The sequence below is a fragment of the Ambystoma mexicanum genome, chromosome 3q (genome assembly GCF_040938575.1).
Source record: "Ambystoma mexicanum isolate Mex_15411 chromosome 3q, UKY_AmexF1_1, whole genome shotgun sequence".
NCBI classification, from domain to species: domain Eukaryota; kingdom Metazoa; phylum Chordata; class Amphibia; order Caudata; family Ambystomatidae; genus Ambystoma; species Ambystoma mexicanum.
This window is the reverse complement of record NC_090926.1, coordinates 1,128,606,509-1,128,632,940: the sequence shown is the minus strand read 5'-3', so window position 1 is coordinate 1,128,632,940 and position 26,432 is coordinate 1,128,606,509. Positions and strand designations below refer to the sequence as shown.

The window sequence follows — 26,432 nt, the reverse complement described above, 5'->3', positions numbered from 1 at the left end:
CATAGAAGGCGAATTAAGACAGTGAGCCTCTCCCAACGCCCAAACCCTGGGAGAGGCTTACTGAAAGAGGGTGGGGGCTAGAGGAGGTGCTATCGTTCCAGGAGATCGTAAAGGAATAATGAGCCAGAAATGAGGTGAAGAACTCCAGGACAGTGTCCTTAATGTTAAGATTCTGTGGGATCATAATGAGAGAAGGGTGATCAATCGTGCCAAAGGCTGCACAAAGGTGACGGAGGCGAGAATGGTTGAGAGAGAGGTCAGACACTTGACCTTGACACTTGAGGTCAGAGACTTAAGGCATACGTGAGTGACATTTGCGTGTTGTGTCTGCCATGGAATCCGGATTGGAGGAGGTTGCAGAGTTTGTTCCCATCTAGGCACTGATAATCCTGTTGAGGATTTTAAGATTTAACAATCTTGCATTTGTGGGATAGCGGGGTAAAGAGGACATCAATGGATTATTTTTCTGGGACATGGGCCACCTTCCTTTTAGATTACTGGTACTAGCCATCTAGGTCCGTTTTACAGTAGCACCCCTCACCTTAAGTAAAATCCTGCCAGGGACCTCCAAGGGCCCCCTTCCTATGTCATTTTGAGTGCACTGTGTAGACCATGTGCCTACCAATGCAGGGGATGCTATCCCCTTTTTAGGATTTATATTTTTCCTTTACAGCATGACCCATCTTACATAGAGTGTTGTGCAGACCCTTTGTGTCCCTTTTATTTTGTCAGAAGTAACATGTCTTACTTCCTGTGCTTTCCTAAACTGGCTGGCTGATGGTAGTCGATACCTTATTACCATTTTATTTGGATGCATCAATATGTGTGCCCCTTTTAGCCATGAGAATTCATTTAGAAAGAACATATACTCAAAATGGCCACTCCTCATGTTTTAAGTCTTCTTCCAGATGACATGGCCTTTGCTGACTGTCCTTCTGCCTTTACGGGTGATGGGTGGCTGTTTGGAGGAGAGGAGTCTACCTTCTTCATGCATTTTGTGGGCATTACACTGGAAAGCCTGGGAAGGCTGACCAGTGTGTTTTAGCTGCCAATAAGTAGGGAGGTAGAATGTTCGCCTTTAATCAACATTCCTCCAGAGGAATGAATGTTGCAGGATATGGCAGATATCTGGGGGCTGGGGGAAACCCCAGCATGATTTCTGCATATAATCCCAACATATAATCCAGCCCCACCTCTTTCACTACTACCGCTTGTCTGTTGCGATGTTCCTATCCTATCTTAAAAACATTTTTTAACTTCTGTTTCACTTACCACCTTTTCAAAATTTGAAGGTGCTCCGAGATCCTCGGACCAGCACTGAACAAAAATGTAAATAAAACCAAAAGAAAATAATATAAGTAGTGAGTTAAGTCGAGAAAAACAATTAGACCATCAGACCTGAAGAGATCTGAAGAAGACTATTAAAGCATACCAAAGAACTGCTACAGCAAACAGCGATGCCTCAGCCAACACTACTGAATTTCGGATTATTCTACTTAACAGGAGAGACATCTGCAAGGTGCTTCCTCCCTCTGTGACTAGTGGGACTAACAAATCAGCTGTCCATCTCGGCCTGCATCGACCACTCTGGGCCGTTGGTACCAGTATAGCTGTGCTGCAGAGACTTCAATCGAGCCTGGGTGCTGGCATCTTCATGGTCTGCCTCTGTACTCCGCTTAGAATGCTCAAACTCTGCTATGCTGAACTTCACCAGAAGAGGAGCCTGCTAGGAGTCAGGTGCCCATCTGCCAAGCTACTGAGAACCTGCTAAACCTGTACAAATCATTCATGCAGGTCTCTGCTATGTCGTAGGAAGGATCCAGGGTGCATACACCATTGCCTGAGGTTTCCTTGGCAACAACAGGAATGAGCTTAGTCGAAGGAAGTGCACCTGTCCCTGCACCAATGAGAGAGGAAATCCAAGATATAGAATGAAATCCTCTTACCTGGAAACGGGCCTCGGAGCTGCTGCAAGTTGCCAAGGATCTTTTGGCTCAGCAAATGGATCAAACGTGTCACTACCTAAAAGAGGGAAAATGCAGAAGCTAAATATTACAGCTATCCACTGTTTCAATTCTAAACACATTTGGCGTGTGTAAACACACACACAAGCGCGTGCTCAAATGCACACGCGTGCGCACACTCAAGGATTTGGATGTTTTGAGAGGCTCGCTCTGTCTTCATTCACTTTCTATGCTGCCCTCCTCACCTTCTTTGGTTTCTCTTACCATCTCTTCGCCGATGACACTCAAATGTTTTTCTCCATCCCCTCCATTTCTGCTAAACTATCCTGTTGCATCAGCAGCTATATCAGCCCTTTGTTGTTGGATGGTGCGGAGCTGCTTGATTATAAACTGCTTTAATACTGATGTGAACACACACACACACACACACACACACACACACACACACACACACACACACACACACACACACACACACACACACACACACACACACACACACACACACACACACACACACACACACACACACACACACACACACACACACACACACACACACACACACACACACACACACACACACACACACACACACACACACACACACACACACACACACACACACACACACACACACACACACACACACACACACACACACACCGTCATCCGTCGTATAAAGGGCTTGAGTGCAGCCTTTGGTCTCAGTTCTGTTTTTTCTGTGTTATTGGTTGTATCAGGCATCGAAGGATGTCAGGCTCTTAAGGAAGTACAAGTGCAAAAAGCGTAAAAACTGTACGGAGGGGTAGGTTGGGACGGTCGATGAGGAATGGATTGTGTCCTCCCACTTATTCCTCATCTTAGATAGACTCCCACAGCAGAAGTAATTTGGAGGAAGGAGTACCAGAGTTTTTAATTATGTACTGAATGAAGGACGGCTTTTGCAAAAAGGCCTCCTTGGTAAGAAGTGGAGTCTAAACAATGTTTTACACGGTGTGCATGGATGACCAGGAGGCCGTTGCACAAATGTCTTGCACAGGAACACCCCTCTGAAGAGCCGTGGAAGTTGCTATGCCCTTGGTTGTATGAGCCCTTAATCCATCTGGAGGCTCTTTCCCAGCCAACCTGTAACATTCAGATATTGCTAGGATTATCCATCTGGATAAGGTTCGTTTTGACACAACAAGGCCCAAATAACTGATCAGTTTGTCTAAATCTTTCAAGTCTAGAGATATAGAAGCTGAGTGCCCTTTTAGGGTTCAGCCTGCGGGTAAAAGGAAGGTAAAGTTTTCTTTTGGGACAGATGGAAATCAAACTATTTTAGGTAAGAAAAAAGGGTTGACCTTTAAAATTACAAAATACAATTTATCTTTGTGGAAAATAGTGTGAGGAGGCTTACAAGAGAGCACCTGCAACTCACTCACATTGCGGGCTGAAGTTAAAGCCACTAGTAAAACAGTTTTAAAAGTTAGGAGCCTTAAAGGGCAAGAATGTAAAGGCTCAAAAGGGGCACACAAGAAATTTTAAAACTAAATTTAAGTCACAAATGGGAACCTGAAAAGGTGTCGGAGGGAACACATTTGTTAACCCTTTAAGAAATTGGACAACTTAAGGCATCTTAAAATATGAAACTTCTTCTGCGGAACGCTTGACGATAGATAGCGCTGCTAAATATCCTTTAATAGTACCAACTTGGAGACCCGAGTTGGCCAAATGTAAAAGAAAGGAAAGCACCATGGGAGTGCTACATTGAAAAGGATCCACATTCTTATCCCTGCACCAGTTACTGAATTTCTTCTGACGACAACGGTACAAATATTTTGCTGCTGGCCTTCTAGCCGAAAGCAAAATTTCCATAACGTCGTCCGGAAGGTCCCAATCCTTATATCTCAGCCTCTCAGAAGCCAAGCGTGAAGGCTGAGAGCTTTGACCTCTGGATGGAGAACTTGACCTTCCCTTTGCGAGAGGAGATCCTCTCTTTGTGGAAGACGTATTGGAGGGCAGATGGACATGTCCAGAAGGTCTGGGTACCACGTTCTCCTGGCCCAATCTGGGGCAATTAGGATCATGGTTTTCCTGAACATTCTCAACCTCCTGATTTCATGAGGAATCACGGGGACTGGCGGGAAAGGGTATAGGAGTGGAAATATCCAATCTACCACAAACGCGTCTCCTAGAGCTCCTCTCGGGGGAAAATCCCTTGAGCGAAACAGTTTGCACTTTCGGTTGGTACTGGTCGCGAACAGATCCACTTGAGGGGTTTCCAAAAGGGCGAAAATCTCTTGAAGGACTTCCTGAGCTAGTTCCCATTCGTGGGAGACTGTACTCTGCCTGCTCAGAGCATCTGCCGCCGTGTTTTTCTCTCCCGCTAGATGAATTGCCAAGAGAGATTCCTTCTTGCATTGCCGAGAACCAGAGCTGCATTGCTTCTCTGCACAGTGGGAGTGATCCTACGCCTCCTCTTTTGTTGAGGTAATACATGGCCACTGTGTTGTCCGTCATTATCAGGACATTCTTTCCCTGTACAGAGGGCAGGAAGGCCTTCAGCGCTAGTCTGATTGCCCTCAGCTCCAAAAGGTTGATGTGTAGTTTGGACTCCGATGGAGACCAACGACCGCTGATTGTCAGATCGTTGATGTGGGCACGCCACAACCGTGAGTGAGGCGTCCGTCACTACCGTTATCTCCGGCCATGGTTGCTAAAACTGTTCCCCTTGAGGATATTCTCCTTGCAAGCCCACCATAGAAGATCTTGAGCTACTTTGGCCGAGACCTGCAGAAGATCTGACATCTCCCCCGAAAACTGGGACCATTGAGTCCTGAGGGCCCATTGAAGGGATCTCAGCCTCAGTCGAGCCTCTGGCACCAGAATAAATGCAGGATGCCATGAGGCCTAGCAACCTCAGAAAGTCGAAAGCCGGTAGATGTTAGGCATTTTGAAACTTCGTTACCATCTGCAGAATGTGGTGAGCTCTCTCCTCGGGAGGAGTGGGCTTTCGCTGAGGTAGTATCCAGGACTGCTCCGGTGAATTGGAGTCTTTGGCTTGGAATCATTTGTGACTTCTTGTAATTGAGGGAGAAGCCCAGTCTGTGTAAGAAGTGGCAGGTCATGGTCAAATGTTCCTGGGCTTGTTCGGGTGAACTCTCCCCAATTAGCAAATCATCCAAGTAAGGGTAGTCATGAATCCCTCCTCTTCTGAGACTCTTTGCCACTACAGCCAGCAGCTTGGTGAAAACCCTCGGGCGGAGGTCAGCCCAAATGGCAGAACTGGAAACCGATAGTGAGATCCGCCAATTGCAAACATCAGGTACTTTCTGTGCTTGAGATGGATTGGCACATGAAAGTAAGCATCCTGAAGGTCCAATGAAACCAGCCAGTCCAGAAACTGAAGAGCCAGAGGGATTTGAGAAAGGCTCACCGTCTTGAACTTGTCCTTCCCGAGTTCCTCTCTGCTACAGGTACATGTTCTATTGCACCTTTCTGTAGCAGGGTTAAAATCTCCTGCACAAGGAGCAAGTCTGGAATTTTTACAGAATTGCCTCCCGGTGGATGATCTTGAGGTCTTTGATGAAAAGGAAGGCAGTAACCATGGGCCACTATCTCTAGTGTCCAGGCATCTGACGTAATGCCCCGCCATTCGTCCAGATACTGAGTGATTATGCCTCCCACCACTTTTGTGGGTTAAAACCTCAAAGTGGCTTCGCAGCGGCTGCAGCAATGGCTGAGGAGGTAGTAGCCACTGCTGTGGCTGAACTAACACCTCTCCCTTTTCCACCACGAAAGGGTTTTCTCTGTTGGCCTCTCTGACTGGCTTGCCCCCTCCCTTTTCAAAAGGAGGAATAGAAGTGGAAGGGCGACTCTTCCAGGAACATGAGCCTGCGTAAGAGTGTTGTTAAGGCTGCCTTATAGCGGCGCTGAGTGATCTTGCTGCCGCTTTCGAGGTCTGCAGCTTCTCCAAGCTCTGGTCCACTTTGCTGCCGAACAGCCTCAAGCCGTCAAAGGGCATATTGAGTAACCTGGACTGTACATCAGATGAAAAACCAGATTTTCTCAGCCAAGCAAATCTGCGTAAAACTGTGCTAGCCGCCATGGACCTGCTCACACTATCAGCAGTGTCCAGTCCCGACTTGAGGCACTCCTCCATAGCCTCCTTTCCATCTCTTACTATCGCCAGGAAACCATCCCGTTCCTCACCCTCCGGGATGTGATCAGCCGCTGCATTCAAGCAGTCCCACAGGGTGTATGCAAATCTAGCTAATGTACTAGTCACATTAGTAGATTTAAGGGCCATACTGCCCGATGTGAACACTTTCCTCGTCCAAGCATCAATCTTTTTATCGTCCCTGTCAGGGGCATGGAGGGATAAGCCGATTCCTTATTTGCAGTCGCAGCTTGAATCACCAAGCTCTCAGGTGAGGGATGCTTGGACAGATACTCTGGATCTGAAGGTGAATGTCTGTACCTTCCCACACATTTTTTATTTACAACTGGTAAAGATTCTGGGATTTCCAATTTGCCATAACTCTCTTTTGTAGAGCTTTGTGGAAAGGAAGGATCGGATCCTTCATCAATAATATCTGTCATGTCATCCTGGTCATAACCCGGGGACACTGTCTTTCACCCAATGAAGTCGATGACTCTTCCCATGAGGTTCCTATACCCAGATTCTGTGTGGTCAGTAGGGTCCGGTCTTTCAAATTCTACCTCAGGTGAGGTATCTAGGCCACTGGCCGATTGTAGGCAGTCATAAAGGTCGGCCATTTTGGTACTTGGGTCTATTAATTTTTCAGGAACCTCTCTTGTTCCAAATATAACACCAGCTGATGTAATTTCTTCATCAGAGGATTGTTCTTCAAAAATACAAGACATAGATTAAAAAAATTCCTGCCTGGGCTGAGGATGGAAGATTTTCTTCTGGTAAAGGTGGCAGCATTGACCTAGGTTTAGCCATAAATGTCGTTTTGGGTATCGGTATTAAACATTTCCCAGTCGAAGGCATCAATGGAATAGACGCTGGCTTCAATACTCTCGAAGGAATCCTCAAGGTCATTGAGGAAGGCTTCGATGTCGTTGATAGAGGCTTCGACACTTTGGTTGAAGGTATCAAGGCCATCTTTGGCTTCGAGATAGTCATCAAAGGATGTGTTGAGTCAATGCTCGACTTAGACGACGGGGACGCCATCTTGTCCTCTGTTAAGCTCGATTTGTGCACCAAAAGGTTTTTGTCTTGTTTCATGAAGCACTGGAGAATCATCCTCAGAGGACGCCCTCGACTTTGTCGGATTTTGCGTGTACAGTTTTAGATTTCCCTCTGTCAATCTTGGAGTGGACAGGGGCATGCCCTTCACGTGACTTTGAGGGGGTCGGGCCGCCTTCTCAAAAATCTTTAGCATTGAAGCCCTAAAAGCCTCCCTTTTTTTGGGGGAATCATGCTTAGAAGGACATGAAATGAACCTTCTGTCAGGCGAGGAGGAAGAAGAGGAAGAAGATTTGTGACGTTGCTTCTTCGATTTTTTAAGATGAAGAGGAGGAAGATTTCCTCAAGCTATTCTTCGATCTCGACCGCCTCCACTCATGAGATTTTCTACTCTACTCTCCCGAGTCTTTTTGCAGACTTAAAAGACTCCTCTCCCAGCGCTAGCTTACCTTGGTGTTCCCTAAGAGCCTTATTCGACATCGCCTGACACGAACCGCACCCGTCGACCCGATGATCAAGGCTGAGGCACCAAAGGCAATTGGGGTGAGGATCTGTAATGGACATCTTCCTTGCGCACTTTAGACACTTTTTAAAACCCGTCTTGGGTGTGGTAGGAGCTGAAGATGAAGACATTTTCACTGAAAGAACTGAAGCGCCGTTTCGATACACGAAGCAGAAGCCCGGAAAAACAGAACTGAGACCAACGTGCACACTCGAGCACTTTATACAATGGATGACGTTGACACTAGACGGCGGTCCTCGATGGACTAAAGCCACGCAGCCTCAAGCACAGCGTCCTCTGGCAAAAAAAAATTCAGAAGAAAGAAGCAGCAATCTGGCAGATTATCTAAAATGAGGAATACGTGGGAGGACACAATCCATTCAAAAGGTTCATTTGAGACTTTGTATGATGTTTTGGCAACTTAAATGGGTTACAATCACACAAAAAAGTCTTCATGTGTCAAAAGGTTGTTCTAAAAGTCGTGTACCACTAGCTGAGCGACCCTTTTGAATCATTCCACAGTTCAAAAAGAGCTAATTAGTCGCTCTCATTTCCTTCATCCATACTAAATAATAGCAAGTGTCTCTTCACAGCAAGGTTGCAAAGAGAACTTACTGCTGGATAGGAAGAATTTGGAAAAGAATGTTAGTAAGGAAACAGTCTGAATAATCTTACAATCAGAGACTGCCTTCATAAAGAACAAAGGGAGCATCTTCAGCATTACCATCTGTTTAACGTCACTAACTGTTCTTAGCAACTGGTCTTACACAGTTTTTCCTCATGCTTTTTGTTTGCACACTTTGGGGACCTGCAAATGCTTCCAAGTGGTAGAATGTTTACTTCATTGTTGTAATGGTGTGTTTTGACGTCATGGAACTATGTTTCAGTGTCAGCAATCAACGGTAAGCAGGGTGACTGATGACAAGCGGTGCTTGATGTGGTCGGCATGACTGTGAAACCTCTGAGAAACCCCTAGGGTGTCAGAGAAATGCTTCTCAGTTCCCATTACGTAGATCCGTTCAATTTCAGCCATAGTTCTGGCAGGCTCTTGCAGGGTTCTGATAATACCTTATACCAATTATGTCCTTGGACCAGCAAGAAGACACTTTTTGACAAATGTGGCACTCCAGAAAAAGGCGACTGACAGGGAGACAAGCAAAGCACAAGGTAATAATGTTTATTTTGTGCCCCAAAAGAGGTACATTTGGCAAAAAAGTGACATTGTGTCTCTAGGGCAGTGGTAAGGAGGCAGTAAAAAAAGGGTTAAAAAATGAACCTACATTCACCAGAAAAGGAAGACTCTTCCTGGATAGCCCACAGTAAAACACTGAGTGCAAACTGTTCTCACAAAAAAGGGTTGTAAACCTTAAAGCATAAAAAAAGCAGAGTATGTGTGTGCCCAGGTCTTTCCTGACAAGGTTGAAAAAAACAACTGATTAACTGCCACTAGAGTACACGATTGGAGTCAGGAATTCTTCAGCCTTAAAGGAATAGTGTAATTTTCTGACTTACATGATTGAAGCTGCCCAGAGAACCATTGTTGAAGTTTCTATGAGTTGGCTATGTAGGTGATCTCTCAACATGAGCGTTTCCTTAAGATCGGAAACACAACTGGCCTAATTTCACAATGCTATCTATTAAATGTATTTTAATGATCTTACAAATGAGTATGCCATCTATGACAAAACTGTGTTCCAAAGTCTCACCGCGAGGTGGAGATATTCAGTGTGTATTGTGAGAAACCCGTGTCTCACCCGCTTGTCCCCAGAGATCTGTCATCCAGGTGGCCAAGAAAAGGCCATCGTAATTGGATCAAGTTCCTTGGGGTGGACCAGTGGGGGAGGATCACCTTGATGGGGGGCCCTCGGGGAGCGTAAGTGAGACACCAATGGGAGAGACGTGGTACCCCCTTCTTTGTAACATCTTTTTCCCATCCTACCCTGTAGGATATTTAGAAGCTCCCCCCCTCCTCCCCCCAGAAGTCCCCCTTGGGGACAAACACTTTCTCACACCGTAACAGACAACTGATTAACACCAAAGCCGTTTACCTGACATGTCCAAACACTCGGGTCATGCAGAGTGAGATAATTGACCATAACCACACACACCCGACGGCCCTTTACCTTGTCCACAGGGATAAAACACAGTGCATGAGAGCACACTAAGAGCAAGGCCGAGCGCATGAGGACACAGCTATACCGGACCAGCAGTTCAGATGGAGGAGAAAGGCAGCGAGACGTGGAGGGACGACGAATGGGGAACTTCCCTTACCCTTTTCAACTCAGACCCGTGAAACCTCCGGAAGGGAAACCATAAGACCGGGAGTTACAGCTGGCATGTGGCGGAACAGATGTCAACAGTGCACGGGGGCCTCCCGCATTGATAGCACAGGCGGAGTGGCACGCTGGTTACTGTGGTACCGTCCTTGACTCCATAAGGAAGACCAGCCAACGAGTTCAACACAACCGGTGAGTCGGAGGAAGCTGATACCAAACGGAAATGTGTTGAGCCCAAGGTTGCAAGTGGTAACATTATATGAATGCAAGGAGCTTGAGAAGAAAGAACTTGTGTGTGTGTGTTCAACTTTTGGGAAAGGCCCGACAAGGGCCAACTGCAGAGTGGTCAGGCGCAGCAGGAGTGCTCATTGGAAGGACTCTCGCTGGCCCCTTTGTTTTGTGTTGAAACTGCAAGTACCAGAAGACTCTAGGAAAAGGCGGCGTGAAATGTCCGAGTGGTCCTATAAGGGCCACGTCAAATCCTGTGTACAATCGAAAGTCTCTGACCCAGTGCTGAGAGAAAGCTAGGCTTTCTGATGAGATTGTGAACTGTGGAAAAAGGCAAGTGTGAACCAGATAGAGGGATGGCGAAAGATGCTAGGAGAAGGAAACCCATTCTTTCAGATGAAACTGAGCAAAACATGAACTGTGTTCGAAATTCATGAACTGTGTTATAGAAGGCCGTAGTGATTTGGACAGAGGGAGGCCCACTTTGCAAGGAGGATCCGAGCCAGGGTGAAGAGCAATTGCCCTAGGTGCAAGATCACTGAAGGAACTTTTGTTTGTTTGTAGTTTTGATCCAGCAGGCCTTTTAAGGCAAGAGACTTTGTAGAAAGACTTGGCTCTTGAAGGTTCCGGTATCGTGGAATGGACTTGTGAGCCGTGTGCTGTGCTCAGGAGTCCCACCTCATCCCATGCTAAAAACGTGGGGAAGGGAGACCCTGCCATACCATCCTGACTTATTTTGTGAACAGCTTTCTTTCTTTTCTGGTGAACATTATCCCACACTCTTTTTGTAACTTAGTGCTAAGGACTGGTAACAGGCTTTTTAATATAGGCCATTTTTATTTGACAAGATGCTACTAGGATTGCCTTATTATTTGATGGTCCTAGCTTGCTCCCATCTTAGCTTTATGTTTAGATTTGGTGTTTTTCTCACCCATGCATACAGTCTGAACTGTGATCACTTGTGTCGGTCTTTACTGTTGCCACCATGAGTTCATTACAGTATGAAGAAAAATGAAGATTGCAAGATAGTGGTGAAGCACATTCCCACAAACAAATCAGAAACACACACATACACACACACACACACACACACACACACACACCTAATAAGCTCTTCTCAGCCGAATCCACAACCTGATAAATTGAGACACAAAGAAACTCTTATAAACATTATAAACAGAGACCTACCCTAATAGGACGGGCATAACCACATTTGTATGTACCTGAGGGTATCTCCTTTTAATGTTATTCAGTGTCCCATCAGGTAACTTTGCCAGCTCTGTGTCCCTGACGGCATGAATAGTGGTGGCACGTGGCTGCCGTGTCAGAGCTTCCACCTAAAATTAGACATTGAAGCAGACATATTGCTCAGTAAAGACATGATTACAATGAATGACATTGTTAGGAAAAGAGGCAAAATGAAAGACTAGGGGAACACCTTCTCCCAATCTGGTTGTATTATTAGGAGACACCACTACAGGTGACAAGGCATACAGGTTGACATTTACTGTGAGCTTTGACATCGCTTGTGTAGAAACAACAAGAACAAAACAACGATATCAACCACGATCTCCAAACTAATGAATGATTGACATCTCTAAAGCCACCCCCTTCTGATATTCACTAAATCACTGTATTTCATGCAGCACACAAAGGTTTTAGGCACTAAGTAATTAGTGCAGTCAAGTATTCAGCTGTAAATAGTGTAGATGGAAACACTCCAGGAGGACCCCAGATTGTGCTGTTGAAATCCCAGTGGCAGGCCATATGTAGCATGTGAGAAGATATACCTTTGTGGAGACCATGTAGGGGATTAGGAAACTCTGGGGGGTCAGGGCGAGCCATCAACTACGTGATGCAACTCCTATGGTGGTATATGGGCAATTAACTCCCCTCAACCCCAGAGCACCTACACTCTAGCCACATGTCCTGCAGTCACACCTACAAAGAAATACATACCCCTTGCAAAGCCCACTAGGAAATAGGTTGCATGAGGAAGGCTAACCAGAGCACAACATTTATGTGGTAATGGGGAACAGCCACACAGAGATACAGGCATAGACAGACACGGACACACCTGAGCAAACTTAGTCACTGAAGATACCAGCAGTTGGAATGCTGTGCTGCCCAGACACCTTAATGCTTGCGCCTGGTGATACAATGGCAAATGGGCTATTTGAGATCTTAGGTGCAGTGGCCAAACTGAATCATCAAGGAAGAAAACACCTAAGTAGTAGTTGGTAACCGGGACATACACCTAGGAAGGATGTTGAGCCAATCAGCCAATTCCAATAATAAAACCCCAGACTGATGGGGAAATTGACCCACCAATCAAACATCCTAATTGAAAAATGAGTGCCAAAACCTCAATATAAATAAAGGTGACCCCCATAATGACCATCCTTAGCTAGCACCTATTAGCCCATGACAAGGACTATAATTGGGGTGTGTTAGGCAAAGTTTGTATGCAGTACCCTCTGGGACCACTACACACAACTAGGACTACAGGTTTAAGCAAAACCAACCTTTGGTATAAGTCTGTACCACACAGTTTTTGGTAGCGAGCTGAGCAGCAGAGCTTATCTCAAGAGGGAATGGGAGCTTGTAAGGGTGTTCCACAAAGATCTATAATTACAAGTATTCAGATAGATAATTACACTCAAGGTTTCTTGGTAAAACACTTATTCATTTATTACACAATCATTTATAAAGTATTCACTAGATGAGGGAACCAATATCACACAAAAATTATACTACAGTACTGATTACTAAGCAGTTGAGCTCACTTGAAGTAGGAGCAAAATAACATGGAAGTAGGAGCAAAAAGGCATAAGTTAATAAAACTAATGTCTGTTACTTACCTATAACTGTATTTCTCCAGCATTGGTATCGTTCATAGATTCACATGCTTGAATATTGCCCAGCGTCAGACTGGGAATCCTCAGTGATAAAAATAATTACTAAATTCTTTTAATATACATCCATTATCCCATAGAGAATGCATGTAAATACCCCATTATGCCCTATGAGCCATTCCATTGTGTACTCCCTCCACCTCACTTTGGTCCTTTATGGCCCCAACCAATGAGGTGGTAGGGCTCAAGCTCCGCCCCAGTCAGCCATTTTGAGATTTTGAACTGTAGGAACTACAGTATGATGGATGCCAAGCGTAGGAGCAGACTTTCAGGGGAGGCGGGTGGGCGCATGTGAATCTATGACAGATACCAATGCTGGAGAAATACAGTTACAGGTAAGTAACTAAGACTTCTCCAGAATTGGATCTTTCATAGATTCAGATGCTTGAATAGAATACCAAGCTGTTTTGCAGAAAAAATATTTCTGACAAACCTTTACCATACAGCAACACAACGGTTACATACTCAGGGAAAGGCGGGAAAGGAGGCTGGTCCTACCTTATGCAAAGAGATGGCGTAGCACTGTCTGTCCAACTGCAGATTCTTTGTTGGTATCTTCTGTCAGGCAGTAGTGCTTAGCGAACGTGTGCAGAGTGCTCCAAGTAGCGGCTCTGCATATGTCCTTCAGGGCTACCCCTGCGTGAAACGCTACTGAAGCCGCTCTCCCTATGGTGGAGTGCGTCGAAGGCGGCTTGGTGAGTGGGTCGCCCTTCGCTTGATGACAGTGGGTGATACATAGAGAGAACCAACGTGCCAGACCTTGTTTGGAGATATGCTGTCCTTTTGTGCAACCAGAAAAGGCAATGAACATCCTGTTTTAGAAGCAGAACTCCTTAGTCCTTTGTAAGTAGAATTTCAAAACTCTAGCCACATCTGGAGAATGCAATGCTCTTTCTGCCTCAGAGGTATGGTTCTGAAAGAAAGACGGCAGGACAATACGCTCTGCGAGTGTAATTTCCGATAAGACCGTGGGAAGGAATTCTGGATGCGTTCTCAAAATGACGCGGTCCTTCTGAAACAAAGTAAAAGGAGGTTCTGAAGACAAAGCTTGCAACTCACTGATCCTCCTGGCCGGCGTAATGGCTATCAACAAGGCTGTTTTCCAAGATAAGAATTTCAAGTCACATCTGTGAATGGCCTCGTCGGCGCTGAGTCTTGGGAGTGAACGGAGTGTCTCCCTGTTTGCTGTGCCTTCGCAGTGTGTCTACACTGCTGCCTGATTCCTGATTCGGCTGTGGGCGTGCCGTGCAGCTGTGCAGCTGAAAGACCCGACTCTCCCGCGGAGTGGGCGCGGAGTCGGTGCTGAGTCTTGGGAGTCTGAGGGGTGTGAGGTCCCGTGTATTCCTTTGGGAAGGTTATGAAGGTGGTCCTCTCTCCTAAAACTCGGGCGCAGCGGAAGATTGAAGCTGCCACAATGGAAGTAACGGCCGTGAGAAAACGAGGCAAGGCTGACATGGCGGTCTGTGCTGAAAGTGTGAGCATTGTATTAGAGGGGCCGGCTGAACTGACATCCAACGCAACTAACGTCTCCATGGAATTATCTCCCGCTGCTCTTCAACAAGTAAGTGCTAACATGAATGCCTGTGCTCAACTTACCACGCATGAACCTTTATTCGCACCCAAAGTGGCAAGTCGTGTACTTGCCGATCAACACACACAGCAAATTCTGTCAAGCCCCTTGTCAAGCCCCCTGTCTGGTTTGTCGGATAAGCCTTGTGGTTCATTTTCTGCCGAGACTGACGTGAACGACGAGCCCTCAACGCGTGTGGCCGAACTTGTGGTTGGTGCGAGGTCGGCCTGTGTGCTGGATGGGTCTGACATGTGCTTGACTCGCCCTTGTGATGTAAACCAGAGAAATTGCAAAGGCAAGAAGTCAGCGACTGGCCATCTGTCTACGACATTGTTCGAAAGTCTCAGTCCCATTAACTTTTCACTTACTGCCCCTCAAGAGACTAGTATGAACCCCAATATAATAGCAGAGCCGGTTGGCCCGATTCCATGCAAGTTTTGCCGACGGTCGCCTGATGACGGCTCCCTGAATAGTAACAGCGAGAGCGTTTTTTGTGAAACAGAGCCTCCCAAAGAGTCGATGCAGTGTTGTGATCCGGGGGCTCTAGACTCTGCACGATCCACTGCCGTGCATACATTGGATGTTCCACGGCACTCCACAGGTAGCGCTGACGACGATGCTGTGTTTCGGAGATCTTTGAGAAACTGTGAAACAAGGCGGTTGAGCCCCGCTTTAGACCTCCAGCCTAAAGTTTCAGGGAATACTCATCCCATCACTGATACTGACATAGTATATGGTAGAGAGTGAAGAAACTCGCTGGAGGTGACCAACAAATTGCTGGCTGATCTCACTCGCATAAATCAACAAAGAACATCCAAGGACAAAATTGGCAAAAACATTGATGTATCTACAACGGCTGACGTGAAAAGTGAGTGCTTGCAAGTCGACAGTGGGACACGTCCTCTAATTGAGAAGTACCAGCTGAATGGAGCTGGTTACCTGATGAAGCGTACGAGACTTGACGAAAGCCTATCACCCAGTTTGAGATGCTCTCAAAACAAAAAGGCTAAAAGGCTTGTGTACAGTATCTCACCTCACTGCATTCTGCCCCCAGAAATAGAGCATGACTCTTGTAATTCGGATGAAGCACCAAGCGACGTCCTCGCTGGACAAGTGTCTTCGGATTCCTCGTTGATGGAGCGGCCGTATCCTAAGATTAGATGGCCTGTTTATCACAAAAAGAAAGGTGTGCCTAGTAAAGCAACCGAGCCTGAATCTGTAAGAAATATGCCAACAACGCAAGATTTGCAGGACCTGATAATGTCCTCTTTAAACATATCGATTGCTCCTTTTCTTAAATTATACGAAAGTTTAAATGACACGATTAAAGACCTGTCTGCAGGGGTCTGCAGGTTGTCTAATAACTCAGCAAACCTTGGAAAGGAAATGTCGGAATATAAGAATATGGTCGAAGAGATGATTAGGAAGTCAGATATAACAGAGGCCGCACTCCTAAATCAAATCACAAATGCAAATATAGACAAAGAACTACTGGCAGAGGTTGCTAAGGAAGCCTTGAAAATATTCCATAAAAATAAGGGCTGTGATGTGCAAACAAGTGATCCTCTTTGTCTAAAGTGCCAAGCTCCAAGAATTTCAAATGATGTACAGATATCAACAGTGGCTGCCACTGACCAACAGACGTATGCTAAAGCGAATGTGCTCGTGGAACACTCTATTGCCACCTTGGATGGAAATAACGACTGCTGTGTGGTTGCATCAAAGGTTCAAACTCCAATTAGCAGTGAAGTAACGAGTCTGGTTTCGCCAAAGTGGTAATGGAGGCCCAAGATGTGGCAAACCTGGCACTACAAGATCCACAAAGACCATCAACGTCGAATGAAATCATCACTCAGGAGCTGCGCTCCTCTGTATTACCTCAGGTAGCAATGAACGTTGAGGCGGAACCCACAGGGTTATATTCTATATTTAAACCTGCTGGGGAATTACAGAAGACGAGTATTTCAATCGGCTCTGTAAATGGGGCCCTAGGAATGAAGACTAAAAACCAACCGAAAAAGAAAGTTAAGAGACGCAACAACAACTCGCTTAAGTTTCTGAGGAATATTAAAAGTTTGGACATAACGGTGAATGGGGTGCACACAAAATCAGCTCAACCAGCTCGCAATCAAACTGAAATAAGCAGTTCAAAAGCAGCTAAGGATTCGAATGACTCTTACACCCGTATCAGTGATATATCCGATACTTTGATAAATGTCTCAACCTTCGAGGACGAAGACCTATGCGACAGTGAAATAAAAGTAGATCATGAACGGTCAACGTTTGTTCTCAAAGAACTAACAGCAGAAGAGAATTTGCCACCCCTGGCCACAAAAGTGGGCCAATCTGTTGTCCCGGTACAATTGCAGAACAACCAACAGTCGGCGGCCGATCAGGCCGTAGGTGATGGTAAGCGGCCCTCTATGATGTTACCTAATGTACATAACAACGGAATGATAATCTCAGATGAACTACAGACTTTATCCAGAACATGTCAACTGATTCCACTAACAACCAGTTCATCACCTGAAAAAGAGGCGTTGAATTCGAAATTCGTAATGCTAGAGGACAAAAGAAAGATGCTCGAAGCATGGGCGAGAGCGTCTAGTGCCTTGCCGCTTAATAAGGTTGGCAGCATAGGATGTAATGGACAGGCAAAGATGCCGACGGCTAGCGAGACGGTGCTTCCTGATCTTGCTGGTGTATCTTGTGACCCTGGAAGGATTCCTAGGGGACCGGTATTTAGCTCTCAGTTTAAGTTACAACAAGAGACGCAAAAATTACCGAAGATGAAACAAAACGTCAATAAGGAAAGAGAAACTCATTCAGTGAAACAAGATTCTCATGGTCTGCAACGACTGTTACTCGAGCGTATCGAATCTTCGGATGATCTAATCTTAAATCGGCACAACGTACTCTGGTTGTGTCACCTGATTCCAAGTCTAAGAGCAATTGAATCTGATGACCTCAGAATTGTAGAATTCTATGACGAGAAGAAAAATGATGCTGTCATCTTACATCTTCAATCAAAATTGATCGCTGAAGCTTTGCTTGATGCTGGGCCAGTTCTTATGTCCTTGGGGTTTGATATATCAAGAGCAGATGGCTGCTTGCAATTGCCAACTCCTAAAAGAGATCCTTGTGGCACAGTAGATGTGAAGAGTCGAGCCTGCACACAGCAGCCTGAAACACGACCATCTGCTATATTGTCTGAAAGCCCAGCTCTGAAGCCTACCCCTGTGGCAAAATCATCTAAACACACGCTGACAGGAGAGTGTATACGAATCACTGTGAATGGACCCATACGCAGTTCCAAGACAATTGCGGAAAGTGCAAGTGAGACCGCTTTAACTCAAGAACAATCTGACTGGTCTTGGCTTGCAGGCTCGTTAAATAAAAGTGGGAATAAATAACGCCAGGCATCCGAGACGCAAAATATCTGTCGACTGGCTTCCTGGAACACTAGAGGCTTTAGCCATTTGTTTCAAACATCAAGGGCAACTAACTTGGATCTGCTGTGCCTACAAGAAACTTGGCTAAGTTCCAGTCCTCTTTTAGAAGGCTTTGAAATTGCTTGTAATCCGGCGATTCGCCAAGCCAAAGGAAGACCATGTCGGGCTTGTTGACAGCAGTGAGAAAGGCGGCTGGATTCAGGATTATAGACTCTCAGAACCTGTCTCCCTTTATTCAATTCTCAACAATTGGCGTATCCCAATCTAACGAAAGGAACATTGACCGCCTATATATTATTAATGTATATTGGAACCATCGAAATAAATATGCATCGTCTTTTCTTGACACTGACATCTGTGATAGATGACCTCCTTGGGACAGAAGCTTCGTTGGATCTGATTGTTTGTGGCGATTTGAACTTGGTCTGCGTGAAAGGGAAATTCCAACTTGAACCTAAAGCAGCCCAATGGTGCGATGAAATGGACCTTCGTGCCATACACATGCTAAACGGCAACACCATTGGCGATATCCCGGCGCAGCCAACTTGGAGAAGAGAGGAATCAACATCAGTACTTGATTACATCTTCGTAACCGAAAATCTTCTTAAGAGAGTTCTGCACCTAAATGTCCAAAAAATGGTTCATAGTGATCATGAAATGGTGCAACTGACTCTTAACAAAAAATGTGTCTGCCCGCAGCAAGTATGGCCTTTTACGGTAAATATAGGCCCAAGCAGGATTCGACTTAATCTTTTAGCTACTGAAGTAGAGACTATAACATCAAAATTCAAAGGAAATACTGAGGCTCTCGAATATCAACATCTATTAGTTCAATTTGAAGAAAGAAGATCTAAATTGAGCCATGTTCAATTACATCATAAACACACATTTGATCTTTGTGTGCTGCAGCATAAACGCCTGATGAGACAGGAATTAAGGAAAATCAAAAACATCTCCAATATAAATGTAAAACAAATTCGAAGAATGATCAAACAGAAATACAAACATTGGCTTAAGTCACACGCGGCTATTATGCTGCAAAATGATTCTGAGAAGATGAAGGGCAAAAATGGAGGGGCGCAATTCAGCTGAATTCAGGAGTCTATTAAACAACTGTGTAACACCCCAATACGCTCTACAGGCTAACGCTGTTAGTGAGCAAGCCTGGGTTGAATTCTATTCTGCATTATTTAGCAAAGACGATCCAGCAAGCGCCAGTGTCTTTTTGCCTGAACCCAAATGGGACCTGCAATTTGAAAGAGGTGAAATTCTCTCAATAATTAATGGATTGAGTGAATCCAGAGCGCCAGGTCCTGATGGACTAACTAATTACACAATCAAACGTAACCCAGAACTATGGGCAGACTTTTGTGTCACTCTATTTAATCGCATTGCAATGAGTGGTTCTACCCCCAACTCATGGAAAAGTGCTATTGTGGTTCCCATCTTTAAAAAAGGTGACCGAAGCAACCCTAAAAACTATCGCCCGATAGCGCTTCTTGACGTTGTGGGGAAGATTTATGCAACTCTGCTTCAACGCAAACTTGTGAGGTGGGCAAAAGATTCTAAGCATATAGACAAGAGACAAGCTGGATTCGTAAGAGGAGTAGGTTGTGGCCTCAACCTGTTGCTATTAAATCTCCTAAAGATGGAAGTACTCAGAACTAATACAAAAATCTATTTGGCTCCGATTGACCTCTCGCAGGCGTTTGATAGTATCAACAGAGAGAGGATGTGGGAAAAACTGGTTAAATGTGACTGTACGCCTAGTTTATTGAGTGCAATTCAGGAATTGCACTCTGAGACGTCTATTAGAGTTCGGTTGGACTTGAAGGGCACTCTGTCTGCAAAAATAAACACACTTAAGGGTGTGAAGCAGGGCTGCCCCTTGGCAGCAACAATATTCAACCTGTTTATATCGGATGTGAACGAGATCTTTTGTGGTAACAGTCTGTTCCCCCCAAAAATCCACAGAGTACCCATTAACTACCTGCTATACGCTGACGATCTCGTCTTAATAGACCAGACGCCAATAGGTCTTCAGCGAAAAATGAATCTTATAGATACCTACATAACATCAAACGGATTGCAAATCAACAGACTAAAAACAGAAATTTTGACATTGGGGAATCTTCAAGGAGCCCTCGGTAAGGGGTCGAAAGAGCATTGGTATATTGCCAACGAACGCATCCAGATCGTAAAACGTATGAAATATCTAGGTATGACCATCAGTGCAAGCAGAAACGATGCACCATGGACAGAAGTGGTGAAAAGAAAGTGTCGGCAATTAGCAAGCCAAGCATGCTTAATTAACAACAAATATGGCAAATTTTCGCTGAAGCCGACAATTTTGTTTTTTCAACAGAAAGTGGTGCCGAGTCTAATTTACGGAGGTGAAAATGCCTTCGGCTGCTCAAATGAACTATGGAACTCACTAGAAAACATCTTTTGGTCTCATGTACTTCATCTACCGAGGGGTATCGCAACTGTTTGTATACGGTATGAGCTTGGCTTAATCTCAATACATGCAAGAGTTCTATGGAACTTGCTGAGCCTTTACCGTAAAACAATGCTAAAGACTCCGGCACCCCAATTCCTAATTGTGCACATGCCTGATACTGCGAAAGACTATACGATACTCGCCAAGTGGAATCAGCTATGTCAAGATCTGTTAGGCGAGTATGACATTACTACTGCTATGCTATTGGAAAATCCGGATGCAGCGAAGATGAAGATTTGGCGGCTGGATTGGATTAAGACCTGTGACCTAAGAACTAAGTGTAAATTAATGCACGAAGTCCCAGGCGAGGCGAAAGCTTTTAATCAACGCCACTTCTATCTAACGCATCTGCCAAATCAGCACGCAAGAGCCTTGTACATGAGATTTAGACTAAACGCACTAAGTACAAAAGAACGTTTAAGCTCTTGGCCTAAGTACGCAAACATTGACCAAATGTGCCGCTTTTGCAATCTTGCTAGAGAATCTCTAAAGCATTTGATCATTTCATGCCCGAGTTTTGAGAAAGAAAGAGGACGGATTTTTTCCCCACTCATTTATAATATTAGCCCAAGGAGCTCGGAAGAATGGTGGGAAATGTTCTTCGAAGGCTCAAACCGAACAGTATTATTTAATCTGATAACCTTGCTCCAGGTCGTAAAAACAAGGCTGGACATGAAGGAACCAATTCAAGTGCCCAGAGCCGAATGAATCTTTGCAGTGCATATGGCTTACACACCCAGATTCATGTAGTTTGTGGAAATTGTGTGTAGAAGGGTGGCGTGGGAAATGGATACTAAGAAAGGATAAGGATAGGTTGTTGTTGTTTGTGTTTTCTTGTCTTTTTTTAAAGATTGAATAAACCATAAAAAAAAAAAATAAAAAATAAAAAAAAAAAAGGGCCTCGTAAGGGGGTTCCATGAGAGCCGTTAGTACAGTGTTTAGACTCCAGGTTGGGACTGGTGAGGGCGTCGGAGGGTAAGTATGCATCAACCCCTTCAGGAAGACCTTGACAGCTGGAAGTGAGAGCAATGACTGTTTGAGTCGTCGTGTATGCTGATAAAGCCGATAGATGAACTTTGATAGAGGATAGTGAGAGCCATGCCTTAGCCAAATGCAATAGGTAAGGCAGTACCTGCTCTACTGAAGCGGTAAGTGGGTTAATTGTAGACGTTTCACACCACTTGGAGAAACAAGTCCATTTCCAGACGTAGGTGATGCTCGTAGAGCGGGCTCTTGAGGCCCCGATTATGTCCCAGCAATCTGCAGGGAGATTCAGATTCATGAGCTTACGCTGCTCAGGAACCAAGGCTTGAGGGAGAGGCTCGCTGGGTTGTGATGAAGGACTTTGTGGTTCTGCTCCGTCAATAGATATTGATGCGCTTTGAGGTGAATTGGGGGCTAAAGGGATAGATGCTGCAGAGTTGGGTACCAGGTCTGCCGTGGCCAGTCTGGTGCTATTAGGATCATAGAGCAATTCTGTTCCTTCATTCTGCGTAGAATTCTTGCTATGAGTGGAATGGGGGGAAAAGGCATATAGGAAGTTATCGGTCCAATTCACGAGAAAGCATCTCCTACTGACTGATGTTCCGGGTACGTTGAGGTGAATTCTTGGTATTTTTTGTTGGCTCTGGTGGCAAAGAGGTTGATCTGTGGATGGCCCCACAGAGAAAATCTGCTGAACTTCCTTTTCGTCTAGCTCCCATTTGTGAGATGATGTGTACTCCCTGCTCAGTTTGTCCGCTAGGACATTGTCCACTCCTGGAAGATGTTCCGCTCTGATTTGGACTCTGTGGTGCAAGGCCCGTGCCCATAGCAATTGAGCTTCTTGTGACAAGATCTCTGATTTTGTGCCCCTTTGTTTGTTTGTGTAGTGCATGGAGGTTGTATTGTCTGTCTGGACGGTCAGTACCTGTCCAGCTATTACTGGAAGGAAGGCTTTCAGAGCCCACCGTATCGCCCTGAGCTCTAAGACATTGATGTGGAGCTGTGATTCCTGGTCTGACCAAGTCCCTTTGGTTTGGAGGTCCGCTAGGTGAGCTTCCCAGCCCAAAAGGGACGCATCTGTCCTTAAGAGAAGGGTAGATGTTGGTGTCTGGAATGGCATTCCTTGTAGCAGGATCCTCTGAGTATTCCACCACCGAAGTGCCATGTGTACAGTCGTCAGAATCTGGACTACATCCTCCAATGAGCCTATAGCTTGCTTCCATTGGTGGTCCAGAGCCTCCTGGACTGGTCTCATGCGAAGTCTGCAATTTGGTATGAGAAATATACATGAGGACATCATGCCCAGGAGGGATTTGAAAGAGCGTACCGTGGTTGTCCCTTTTTCTAGGAACCATGAGATCGAGCGGAGGATAGCTGTTACTCTGTCCGCCGATGGTCTTAACCTGGGAATGCTGGTGTCGAACTTGGCCCCCAGGAAGAGAACTGTCTTGCTGGGTACTGGGCAGGATTTTATGTCGTTTATCAAAAAACGTAACCCTTTTAGGAATTTTATAGTTTTCGAAACTGCCAAGCGAGCGTGACTGGAGGAGCTCGCTCTATCAACCAGTCGTCCAAATATGGAAAGACTTCCGTTCCCATCCTTCTGACTTTTGCTGCTGCAGGCGCCAGACATTTGGTAAACACTCTCAGTGCTGACTTTAGCCCAAACGGGAGCACCCGGAATTGGAAATGCAGGTCTCCTACAGCAAATCTGAGGAATTTTCTGTGGGCAGGATGAATTGGAATGTGGAAATATGCATCCTCCAAGTCCAGAGTGGCTAGGAAGTCGTTTCTGTTTAGCCACATTAGGACGCCCTGCAGGGATACACTCTTAAATTTGATGCGTTTGATGTATTTGTTGAGCTCTCTCAAATCTAATATGGGTCTCCACCGGCCGGTTTTCTTCTTGATCAGAAAGAAACGGGAGTAGAAACCTTTTCCCTTCGGAGGGTAAGGAACTGGTTATATTGCTGCTTTGTGCAGTAATTGTTGAACTTCGGACAAGACTTGCCTTAGGATATGCCCTTTGCGAGGGGTGGGAGCAAGGGATGGAGGTTGGTCTAGGAATTCTATGGTGTGACCCTCGCGGACCACCTGTAACACCAACTTGTATGATGTTATTGAATGCCAGCGGTGAAAAAAATTGGCTTACTCTTCCCCCTACAGGAGTGCAACTTTGAGGGGGGGGGGGGGGGGGGGGGGACCCGATCTGTCAATTTTGTTTGTTCTGGGCTTTACCCTGGGCAGAGCCGCGCCTTCCTCTCTGGGAGTACTTGTTGGAGGATTGTTATTTGTTGTCCTGGAATGTGTTTCCTTGCGTCTTTTGTCTATTTAAACAAAAGGAAGGAACATATAACGGACGGCATCAACACAGTATATATCCTCCGACAGCAATTTCTTGTAGCAACCATGAAACAAATATAGGCTGCATTATGTGTTCTCAATAATCTTCAAAAAGCAGTATTACCAAAAAATATCATTTTTTAATATATTAATCACTCTTTAGCACAAGAAATACACTCATTTGTTTTAAAAAACATATACACATAACATAGTCATATACATCTTAAAATCATGCCACCTCACAGTGTACAGAATTAAATGCCAAAAATTTCATTAGCACAACACAACAATGGCAACTCAATTGTTCACATTTCCCATTGTGTGAACCAGCCCAACTTATATAAGTTTCAGTCCTCTGTGTTTCAAAGTAACCGGACATTCATCAGGGGCAGAAGTAATCCTGTGCTCCAGGTCGATTCTTCCTACATATACACCAGGTTGCTATCTCTAAGGATACAAAGACAAACACGTATCACTAACACGGACATAATCAGTGTAATCAATCACCATAGCCAAACCCTAATCACCAATAGGGTATCTAGTACACACTACATCATGTACTGGATCTGCGGTCAAAAGAAATATATGTCTTTGACCGTATAAGCCAAGTCAGTACTGGCTCTTCACTATTACAGCAGTAAGTGAAATTCCTAAGTGAGTACCTAGAGGAATTCTACCAATGGCAGTATTTTTATTTTTATTCACCTCCTAATCCCGAACACAAGGAATTTAGGGAATATCCAACCACATTAGAGCCTGGCACAACAACAGAAACCGGCTCACCCTCGGGTGTTAAAAACTGTTCTTTAGTTGGATACAGTCACAACTCAGTGGCATAGTCACCCATCATCTTTCTTTCCAATTTTCTAAAACGAACTATCAGTGCCTAAAATACAAAAAATTGAGGGTAAGATGCCCAGCCCCAGATGTCAAGTAAGCATCCGCTACTCTAATAAAGGCCAAAAATTAAAAATGATATTTTTTGGTAATACTGCTTTTTGATGATTATTGAGAACACATAATGCAGCCTATATTTGTTTCATGGTTGCTACAAGAAATTGCTGTCTGAGGATATATACTGTGTTGATGCAGTCTGTTATATGTTCCTTCCTTTTGTTTAAATACACATTATTTATCCTCACTTAGTAGGAGGGAATATCACCAGAACGTGGGGGTTACCCCTGTAGAAAAACTATCCTTGCGTCTTGACCATAGGAAGAAAGATTATATCCTCTGTATTTTGACGATGAGCCTCGAAAAGGGCAAAAAGACCTATGGTCTCTACCTTCATCCTTTAAGGAACTGATGGCTCGAGTTGTGTCGGTGTCCATCTTTATTCCTTTTCGGTGGTCATCGATCTTCTTACCAAATAACTCTTTCCCGTCGAAGGGCATGTCCAATATTTGTGCTTGCACTTCAGGTCTGAAATGTGTAGCTTTCATCCAGGTCTGTCTCCTTAGTACAGTGCCATGCGCCATCTGCCTGAAGCCTGACTCAGCCACATTGACTACTGCATCGATCATGTGATCTGAAGTAGCCTCTCCATCTGCTAGGATTGACCTGGCTTCTTCCTGAAGATCCACCGGTAGATGTTTGGTCAGCTTGAACATACGCAGCCAAAGCTTGCCGGCAAACCTAGCTGTCATGGCTAGCGCGTTGCCCGCTCTAATAGTGAGAGAAGCTGAGGCAGATGCTTTTCTTCCCATGGCCTCCAACCTACGACTTTTGTCTGGTGGTGCTGACAGTGGTGATGAAGGGTTGGCTAACTTCTTTCTGGCCGCTACCGTGATAACCGAATCCGGTTTAGTATGACCCCTTAGACAACGCAGTGCTGAGTCTGGTGCCTTGTATTTCTTCTTGGGTCTTCAAACCAGATCAGGTGTGGATAATGGCGTGGCCAGTATCTTAGACCCAGACTTCCATAAGGTCTCGAGAAGAAGAATGGTGGTAAGCGGTCTTCTGCGCTTGTCCCTGTGCTCATAAAACACTGACTTCTTCTCTTCCGTTGTAACTTGTAATTTGAACAAGTCTGCAGCTTTTCCGATAATAGTATGAAACGATACTAAATAGTCCGGTGGTGAAGAATCACCTGGAATGTCTTTCTTTCTGGGCTTCTCAACGATATAATCGTCCTATTCGCTAGGAGCATCAGGCTCCTGTGTGATCTCCCCTTCCTCAGGGTTCAAGAAATCCCTGAACGCGTCCTCTTGCCAATCTGAGACTGACACAGACGAACGCACCATAGTTGGATCTCGAACCGGAGATCGTGGTCTATGTGACGATGCTGGAGACGGGACCCTTGTCGGTGAAGCACTGAGTGTTCAGCTCCTGGATCTGTGTGGAGGCTCAGACTATCGTGCTCTTTTCAGCAGTCTACTCCTGGAAGGGGAGTTGTAACGCTCACCTGATTCTCGCAGAGGCGGCGGTCTTGACTGGGCGACTACCGCATCTCCAAAGGTGATGTGTAGCACCCGGTTGGCTCTTGGGCTGGACCTCTG

The 26,432-nt window shown here is 45.3% G+C and overlaps 1 protein-coding gene across 6 annotated transcripts in view; it reads right to left on the bottom strand.

Moving 5' to 3' along the window:
* The window catches only part of PNPLA6 (patatin like phospholipase domain containing 6), a 1,092,789-nt gene that overhangs the window by 758,913 nt on the left and 307,444 nt on the right, over positions 1 to 26,432 (bottom strand). For all 6 annotated transcript variants that reach the window (XM_069603923.1, XM_069603925.1, XM_069603924.1 and 3 more), the window contains exons 19-20: positions 11,394 to 11,507; positions 1,947 to 2,022 (exon numbers count right to left, since the gene is read on the bottom strand). In XM_069603923.1, coding sequence (XP_069460024.1) covers positions 1,947 to 2,022; positions 11,394 to 11,507 — 190 coding nt within the window. The remainder of the gene's footprint in view (positions 1 to 1,946; positions 2,023 to 11,393; positions 11,508 to 26,432) is intronic.